The sequence below is a fragment of the Limulus polyphemus genome, unplaced genomic scaffold (assembly GCF_000517525.1).
Source record: "Limulus polyphemus unplaced genomic scaffold, Limulus_polyphemus-2.1.2 Scaffold4629, whole genome shotgun sequence".
NCBI classification, from domain to species: Eukaryota; Metazoa; Arthropoda; class Merostomata; order Xiphosura; family Limulidae; genus Limulus; species Limulus polyphemus.
The window spans coordinates 50806-60621 of record NW_013670239.1 but is presented as its reverse complement, the minus strand read 5'-3'; the positions used below and the strand labels follow the sequence as shown (position 1 = coordinate 60621).

The following is a 9816-nucleotide window of genomic DNA, read 5'->3' as shown; positions in this document are numbered from 1 at the left end:
GTGAACTCAGAGTTTTCAGGTATTGTGATGAATTAGTTCATTATGTTGTGGTCTATCCTCTTAAACCTTCTACAAATAAGAAACAGTAACACTGAACGAGAATTTAAAGTTGGCGAAGGCTTACAAACTAAGGTTCACAAGCTCCCAACCACACTTTCAAAATCAATTATTGTTTTATGTGGGAAAAATGATTGAAGAAAATGGAATCCTATTCGTCTACATCACTGTTAAGATCCTTTATCAATACAGATAGGAAATTCTGGGATTTTTATTTTTTTTCAAAATGCATGGTCCAAGACTGGCATCGCCTTCCCAAGAAAAGGTTGTTATGCGCTAGACTCTATGATGTAGAGCCACAGTATGTAATCAAGACTATCGGATTGAGCAGGTTCAACGGAAGGAGGTAATTACGAGGCTTGAAATGGTGTTATTATAACTTGTGATTAACCTTCAGTATTTGCCACAATAGTTTGTGTGTATATTTCCACAAGATATGTTCCTTTGCCTAGATTCTACCAAATGGATTTGTGTGTAAATATTAACGCGGGGATTTTGTATTAATATTTTATGGGCATTATTTGCTTGTTTGTCTCAGTGTTAAGCCTAAAGCTTCACAACAGGTTACCTGTGCTCTACCCACCTTGGGTATTGAAACCTTCCGACGTTTAGAGTTACAAGTCCTTGGACTTACTGCTGAGCCACCTGGGGCGTTTTGCGGGCATAAATTTATATTTATAAGCAATGAATCTGTAACCAGATGTAAGCACTCTAGAACTGTATATGTATTTCATCCTTTTACTTTCATGTGTGTGAGAAAGGGGAGAGTTATACGTTAGGATACTATCTGTCTATCTATATGTAAAAAATAATCCTCGAACAGATTTAATTATATTTTATTACATATTTTTCAAGAGTGCATACAGTTTTTCTCAAGAAAAATAATGAAATTATCAAAGATGTATAGGTAAGAATAGGTTAACAACTTTATATATATATTTTTTCATGCAACTAAAGACTTGCCTATAAAATTTGCCCCATGGACGTAAATAACTTCTTTACTGTATGTATCATTGGTTAGATCATCAACGGTTAGATTGGTTGAAGCTGTGTTATTCACGTCAAAGTGTTCATTGGATTTCCTGAATACTGTTACTTCCTAAGAAAAGTAAAAGACGTTGGAAAAAAATTATTTTGAAAGTTCTTATATAAAACAATTAATTATGTTTTATAAATCTGAAACATAGTTCTATTTTATTTTACTTGCAACAAGTTGTGAAAAAAAGAAAATTAGTTTTATGTAAATTCGTGGGTGCTTTTCTTTCCATTTAATTCATCATTTTGAATTTTGTATCTCGAATCAGCAGTGCGTAAGCCTAATAGTAATAATTAAGTTATTGCTTAAGCATATACTCTTAAAAAGAAGCTAAACAAAACACCAACATAAACTTCTGCTTAATTTGGTTTATATATCAAATCTTTAATCAGCTAAACAAGGGTAAAGAATATTAATTTCTAACTGGTATATAATTTCACTGTTTCCATTTGATTGTGAAGATTTCATTCAACAAGCTAAACAAGGGCAAAGAACATTAATTTCTAACTGGTATATAATTTCACTGTTTCCATTTGATTGTGAAGATTTCATTCATATCACGTTTATAGGAATATCATCGAGATACAAATATTTCGGCAGTAGTAGCGTTATAAAGATAAATTCTGTTATTTGGTTTAAAGATCGTGAAAAACCCTTGAAGGACAGGCGTATCTATCTGTCTTTTTCTCCTCTAGACAGTAGTTCAAAATTATGGTTGGCTATATCTGAACCATAGTAGACTCTGACCTGGCCATTTAGCCCACATGAGCATTAGGTGCTTTTTAGGTTGAAAAGTCCAATTTACTCTTGACATTACTCAAACAAAATTCAAAAGACTTCTATAAACAGCTAAAACATCGAGTTGCTTCATCTCTATAGCATTTTAAAAGATTTTTGAGTCTATTTTCATTTCCTTCATAAAAAATACAACATAAATTTTTCATGGATAAGGATATCTTTATCTTCGTATCTCTGAAAAATAATAGTTCTGAAAATTATTTTTACTTCTTCAAATAAACATAATGAAAGACAATAGGCTATCATCCAACTGGTCATCTGCATAACAGTAAACTTTATCTATTTCTTACACACAGTTTAAAATATACACGTTCAACAAACCAACACAACTAGAAGAAAGCAGTTCGAAAAGTAAAAATATTCCATTGAAATCAATAAAGAACTTTTGGTCATCCAGCACCTCAGTTTCTTGTTAATACGTCTTTCCCGAATATCGGAATAATATTCCAGTTACTGTTATGTTTAGAGATAGCAGAAAATTACTCGACACTCACATTTATAGCCCTTCAGTAGAGCATTGGTAAGTTTTAACGCTGAAAACTGGGTTTCGATACCCCTATAGGTACAGCATATATATAGCCCATTGTGTTGCTTTGCGCTTAACAACGAAGAAGAAATATAGCTTTTTGCAGTTACGTTTTACTGTCAATTCCGAATTATTTATAATCTCACCTAGGTGTTGGTAATAATTTTTTGCTCCTCCTGGTGTTCTTAGAAAATTTTTATTGCATTTCATCATCTTACTCCCACTATTTTATTTGCTTTGTGTTCATATCATATCATTTCCACATTCTCGCAGGAAACCAGTACTACTTACTACTACATAACTTTCACCTTTTCATGGTAATCTTGTAACAAACTGTAACGAATTTGTTGTTATATATACTTATTTGAATATCAAAGTTTGTTTAGATTAAATTTATATTTGAAAACATGCATATCTTGTAGTGTTAGATATGTATTGCAAAACTCCCGCCTATTCTCCAAAGTTGTAGAAGATTCTCGAGAGTAGGAATCAACAATATATCTATATACGTAAACACATGTATTGTTACGTGAGACTGAATTTGCTAGAAAACGTTCCCACGCCTACAAATAGAACCAACACGCCGAGCCTGGGAGAGTGTCTATTATTAATTCGTTATAATCAGTGTGCTATAAACTTCGAAAGCTATAATTGAGATTGTTATAACGCTTATCAATCGGAAAACTGAAGATATTTGACCAGGAGCATTTACCAAATTCGAACATTGCAACTCATTTAACTTCAGTGGATTCTCATCGGACATTAGTATTCTTATGAAACCATTACCAAACTTCAACAGTGAAAAAAATCGGCGTGTGATCAGTGAGAGACAAAGCTAGCTAGCTTCCCCTTAAGTGAAATATATCTCCGTCAACTCGCTCATCGTGAACCCTCGATAAGATATCAAGGAAGTTCCGGACTAGAAAGAAAACTTTATAGTGTTTGTAATTTTGCGAAACTTTTGTTTATAAATCATTGTTTGTAATAACTATTTGCAATAATTGTTATTGTAAATTGTATGGTTGTGTGTATATTAAAACGTATTTGTGTTAAAAACGAAAACGGTGTGTATCAATCTTGTTGGCAAATATCGTAAATTGACTAAAATATCGCCATATATTTGAATACTAAATCCAAAGTACAATTTAACTACTGAATTTAAATTATCAGTTAACTCAATTTCAGACCATTTAAAATTCTGCCCCCAGTGGCACAGCGATATGTCTACGGACTTACAACGCTGGAAACCGTTTTTCGATACCCGTGGTGGCCAGAGCATAGACAGCCAATTATGTAGCTTTGTCCTTAATATCAAACAAACAAACAAATTTAAAATTCTAATACGTAACACAAACCCTCTGACCTATACAGCTTGACCGAATTTCTTTTACATCTAGTTCAGCCTTGATGAAAAGTGTGTCATCCGAGTCCCAAAAATAATGATAGTGATATATTACCGTAAAAGGAAGCAGAAGTGTCTTATCAGTTGAAGCATTATTGATTAAAAATGTCAACGTGTTTGTAAACGTCAGTAACTAAGTGTCTATCAAGTAGAACTTATAAAAATGATCTTACCTGCATCAAAGTAGCTCGAAAAATATTCTTTGGTATACCGTTTCTGAAACGTGACAAAAGAGACATAGAAAAGTTACATTCCATGTTACTTACATTAAATATTTAACTCCACTTGCATCCTATTTTATTTTGTTTCCTTTGACTAAAAAATTATATTTCTTATTAAAATAAAATATCTAAGTTTTTAACAGTAAATGTTATCATAAGGTACTGTTTCTTCAACGTTTCTTTATGGTAAACTTAAACAACTGCTTAATTACTGATGGACTTTCAAAGAAATTATTACCGAATAATCTTTGTTTTTCGTGTGTTTATGTAATATCGATAGGAAAAACCTACACTCAACCACTTACAGCAAACTTATATAAAATCTTTAAATGATTAGTTCAGATAATAATTAATTTCCTTCAGAATCCCAGTTAGTTATGTTTAAGACCTTTTAAAATAGTATAAGAGGATGAAGGTCGTGCCGTATTTTATTCTTAAACAATTCTTAAAATATTGTTCAAATGCTAACATTTAGGCACAAGTTATGCTTTCTTTACTTGAATGCTAGGCGTGGCCAGAGTAGGCCTTAGAGCAAGGCTACTTGCCTACTACCCTACCCTTTATAAGGCACCACTCTAGAGTGTTGTGGAATTACAGATGAGTGTTTCGAATCTGACGTCGTCATGAACACGACTTCTAGCAAGGTTCCTTTAAAAACAAAAGTGAGAGCAGCTGTGCTCTGATCCAAAGCCTGATTTTAAACGCTTTCGGTTCATAACGCAGCTATTGTGACTTTTTCTTTTTTCAAGGACTTCACCAGAACTGTGTGCATAATGATATGGGACACGAAACAATCTCGCGTCTTTACGTGTGGCCCGCGAGATTAGGCATATCTTTACACAAGATATCATATAGACCTCACGAAAGTAAAATTCGTGAAAGGAAAACAAAATAAAAAAGAAACGCAACTTAGCAAGAAAGAGGGACTCTACTGTAACATTTACCTCCAACTAAAGATTTGCTTCGGGATGAAAATTAATCAGACTCTTCACAAGAGACCGAAAACGTATAGCATCTTCGCTAGAATCACGAAGTGTAGGGGCTCTATAACGCTACAGTCACGAGAATATCAGTTGTTGGAGCGTATACTGACAGGGCTAAAGGATTACAGAATATCTGGATTTGCGAATGGTGTGGCAGATGTTAAAAAAAGTAGCTGAACAGCTAGGAAGTAGTCCTGTGTTTAACGAAACACGTGCGAGTAAAACAATCTGTTTGAATATGAGAGCAGTCGGTAATAATGCTAAAAATCTATTCAAAATAATAGTTTAATAGAGTAGTTGATACTACGATAATAAAACCAGAAAAACGGTTCCAACAACTGAAGAAACATCATATGTGATTTGGATTTCTAACAAACTTGAAGATATTGACGAGTTGGTGTTAGCAGATGAATTATGTATCCTGAAGACAGCTATTCTACCACAAATTTTTATTTAAGAACCCATGAAAATGCTGCAGTGTATTCATGAAAACAGAAAAGCTTACATTTTCCAACTATACCTTCACAGCATCACAAAATGTTCTGACTATTATAATGACACTTTCGTCTGGTAAGTGGAACTTTTCGTGACTGAACATGATGAAGACATATTTGCACTCAAAGTTGACTCAAAGAGACAAGACTGTTAGTTTTGGTAATACTCTTAATTGAAAGAAATGTTACCAAGAATTTAGAATACTGGATCTTGATAAAGGACTTTCCTGCTGCGAAAGCTAAAGAAAAAATATTCAATAATTTGTTTTTAAGTAATTAAGAATGTAAAATATAAACAGGATTTCATAATGCGTAGGGGTAATTTATAAATGACAACAAACGTGTTCTGGATCTCAATTGAAAAAGTAGCATTGCTTTTTTTTTCTCGTCGACTGTATGAATCTTACCTCTTGGAATTAAATGCCCAAACCATTAATCTGCTATCTAGCGATTCGTCCTTGGTAATTGCATTATTTCGGTTTATTTTATTTATTTATTGTTCTTCTTGTTTGTTTTTTCATGTTTTTACAATACTATATTTTATTATTTGATATTGTACCTTACTCCACGAACTGACATGTCATTTAAAACTAATTGCTATTTCATATGGAAAATAAAATATGAAAATTCAGTTTATTTAAAATTCTTTAAATATACTAGTATTAGATGGATCTACATATTACATTTTGTTAGAGTGTCCACCACAATATTACCATTATAATAATAAATAAGATTACATAAGTATACTAACATTAAAGTACGGTTACTACTGTAGCATCCATTCGATGTTCTGAACCAACACTTGATCATCACCACCAAGCATTAATTAACATTAATTAAGTGGAACAATACTATTAAACAAGGAAGTGAAACATGTAGCAGTCCCTTCATGAACATGGAAGTAACACAAAGACTGTTTATATACATATTCGACTGTTCTCGGTAGCTGCATTGTGGATCGTTTTATTATTTTCGTTAATAATGCAAACTGTACAGAGTAAAAGGTATGTCTAATGATGTGTTATTTTTTTAATCATAAAAAATTTCCGCTGATTATGTTAATATGAGTAAGTTCACGACAAAAGTAGAGTGATTACCTCTGTTAAAAAATAATAATAATTGAAGTTATAGTTAAAAATCACTATCTTTTTTGTTTACAAGTAAAGAAAAACTTTTCAAAAAACGGAGGTAAATGTAGAAATGGCTAATATCAATCCTTCAACAATAATGCAAACTAGATAGTAGGGATGGTATTTGCATCATCTCTACATAATAGCACAGACACACAGTGTAGTAGAATATTAACAGACAAAAATAGGATAAATTAAACTCAATTGTGATTGAATAATTATATATATATTGCTATATGTTAATTCTTGCCTGTGCTATTATGTATGGATGATACAAATACCATCCCTATAATCTTGTTTACATTCCTTTTGAAGGACTGATATTAGCCATTTTTTGAAAAAGGTTTTTCTTTATTTGTTTGCTTGTTGTTGTATTTTTAATGCAGAGTTTCAATAGACATAGGAAGGTTGTATTTATAACCAAGTTCTAAAATAATGAGGTTCAACCTAAACACACCTGAGTAAATCTAAGATTAGGTCGATAATTTGTCCTTTTTCTACGTGTTCTTTGGATCTTGAATTATCCACGCCATTACTGTTGCCATGAGAGCGCTCGGGATTTACCACATGGGCGACAATCATTCCAACGGCAGTGCAGAGCACTTGTCTCTTGTTTCAGGAATAGTGAATAGTATTTGGTCGTCACTTTTTAAGCGCACATATTTGGAATCTAAAACAGTTTGAAATAGACACCTATTTCACAGTCACCTAAGGTGTTTTCAAAACAAACTGGAATTTGCTATATTATGTTTGCATGTGTGCTTGTGAATATATGAATATATAGGTTAACCACAGTGCTGGAACCAATATCACAAGGTAAACAACCAGAACATACAAACTAATAAAAACCTTACAAAATGCTGTTATCGCAGCTAAGTTTTCATATAGAAAGCTACGCTATTTTACGTTTGAAATAATTTCGTAACTGTGTTTCTTTCACGACAGATTATGGGTTGCTTAAGAACCCATAAGATTTCCCTCTTGATCATCACGATGACAATCTTAGGATTTTGCACAGGACTTTCATTACGACAAATGGACTTAGATAAAGAAACAATAAAGTTGATTGGTTTTCCTGGTCAGTTAGTATTTCGAGCTATCATCTTATTGGTTGTTCCGTTGATGTGTACTAGCATTATTCTAGGTAAGTTTACTATATATTTGTCATTTTTGTTGGAAATATGAAAAGATTTCGTTTTCTTTTAGCTTTTAAATATTTTAACATTTATCTTCTACTACGTTATAGTGCAAACACAGAAGACATGAAGTTATGTAATTGTGGCTTTTCACTTGAGGAAAATCAGTTTTAAACATGTTTCTTGCATTCTTTAAGTACAGCTTGTTCAGCTAATATTGATTTTTTTTTTTAAATGCAGGCACCCATACATGTTTGGCGCCCCTAGGCCTACTCGATAATACGACCCTGAGTAAAAGTATTAGTTAATGTCAGTAGTCTTAATTTGGCTCTAAAACAAAAGGTTTTGTACTTAAAGATTTGTTAAGGATTTTCACTAAACACAAACTAAATAAATGTCAACTCTAAAGAGCCTACATTTCACCAAGTAAAACAAAATGTTAAATAAAAACAAATGATAGAACCTGGAACAGAAACGTTAAGGTTAACATTTTAAGTTATAATATGTTTAATATTTTCACTATACGTCCAAACCTCGTCTTTCGATTGCAGTTACTTTGTTATTTTTGAAACATTTCAAACTATGATGGTCTGAGTTTCAGGTGTTACGTCATTGAAGAAAGGTGACAACGTCCGTTTGGCGGGGTTGACACTGGGTTTTTTTGTGGGATTTTCTTATATTGTAATAGACCCATTAATTTTTAAATGATTTTGTTTAAACGTCTTCAAAACTATCTATTTTTTTTGGTACTTCCAACAGGTTTTACTGGGTAACAAGTCTGTGTTTTGTATTAAACATTACATTAACATTTTCCTAAGATGATCGAGTATACTTAGTTTTAAAGTGAGTGTATTTGCTGCGGCTTAAAATATAAATTTTGAAAAAGAGAGCCTTTAATTTGAAAGTGACAAAATGTAAGTCCAAATACTACGCAATTTTTCTATATTACCTATTACAAACCTAATAGTAGCGCCTGTGTGAATTATTCAAATTGGGTCTTTTTGTTTGTTTTACCGTAAATAGGCTATATGCACTCAGTCCACCACAGGGAATCGACTCACTAATTTTATCGTTTTACACAAGTAAACTTACCACTGACCAATTGGGAGACTACGTTTTACACAAGTAAACTTACCACTGACCAATTGGGAGACTATGATGTGCTAGTTGGACCGATATGTGTAGTCACTGGTGTCACGTTTGTAAGGTCTAGTTTCAGAACACTTTCTTGATTAAGCATATGTAAATCTAATAATATATATTTACGTGAAGTTCGTTAAACGTAATTAAAAGTGTTAATTAAAGTCCGTGAAGAGGAATCTAAGGGAAAAACATTTTGGAGATCTTACAACTATGGCACAGAGATATCACTAAAGAAGTCGTAGAGAAGCATGGCTAAATGATAAAAAAAAACATACATATGAAGAGTGTCACATGGAAATAGAAAGTTTGTTTAAGAATATTTTCACAAACCTGCGCATGTCCGTCCCTAATTATTAATTGATAGACTAGAAGTAAGGCAGCTAGTCAACAGTAACTACCGCCAGCTCTAAGACTGGGGATTCATTTATTTCACGCACTGAGTTAGATAATTGAGCCTCCATTTCTTAGGTCCTCGTTTTGTATTTTTTGTTCCATGTTATCAAAATGTTCAATGATTGCCAGTTTTGTAGTACTATTATCACGCTACCAATGAAAGGATTTAATAACTATTGTCGTATTCATACTTTTTATAATCTTTTTAGAAGTGAAATTTAAATCTTCTACGTGAAAGGAATCTCATGCGCACGTGAACGACTAGAATTCGGGTGTATCCGTCCCTAATTTTGGGCTACTGACCAGAGGAAAGGCAGCCAGTGTACCCGCCCCCACAAGTGCTTTGTCCGGCTCTGTGAACTTTGGTTAAAAAACAAATCAAAGTCTGTGCTTCTTGTAAATTTTTCCCGAAGCAACGTATAATTCGAAGAGTTTCTATTCATAGAAGCTTTCTTTTAGGTAGTTCTTCTGAAAGAATTTATTTCCAAAAACTCAAC

At 32.8% G+C, this 9816-nt stretch overlaps 1 protein-coding gene across 1 annotated transcript; it reads right to left on the bottom strand.

Annotated features, from left to right (window-relative positions):
* Positions 1–1000: 1000 nt before the first annotated feature.
* Positions 1001–7248, bottom strand: LOC111088874. Its single transcript, XM_022400056.1, has 3 exons — positions 7105–7248; positions 3993–4035; positions 1001–1156 (listed from the first exon to the last, which is right to left on the bottom strand). Exons 1-3 carry the CDS (start codon positions 7227–7229, stop codon positions 1001–1003), a joined length of 324 nt encoding a protein of 107 aa, XP_022255764.1. The 5' UTR covers positions 7230–7248.
* Between the last annotated feature and the right edge of the window lie 2568 nt (positions 7249–9816).

Coding starts and splice junctions, on each gene's coding strand:
- LOC111088874 (XM_022400056.1), bottom strand. CDS start 7,229: ATGATTGTCGCCCATGTGGTAAATCCCGAGCGCTCTCATGGCAACAGT. Junction 4,036..7,104: donor CTAATCTTAGATTTACTCAG/GTGTGTTTAGGT, acceptor GTCACGTTTCAG/AAACGGTATACCAAAGAATA. Junction 1,157..3,992: donor TTCGAGCTACTTTGATGCAG/GTAAGATCATTT, acceptor TACTTTTCTTAG/GAAGTAACAGTATTCAGGAA.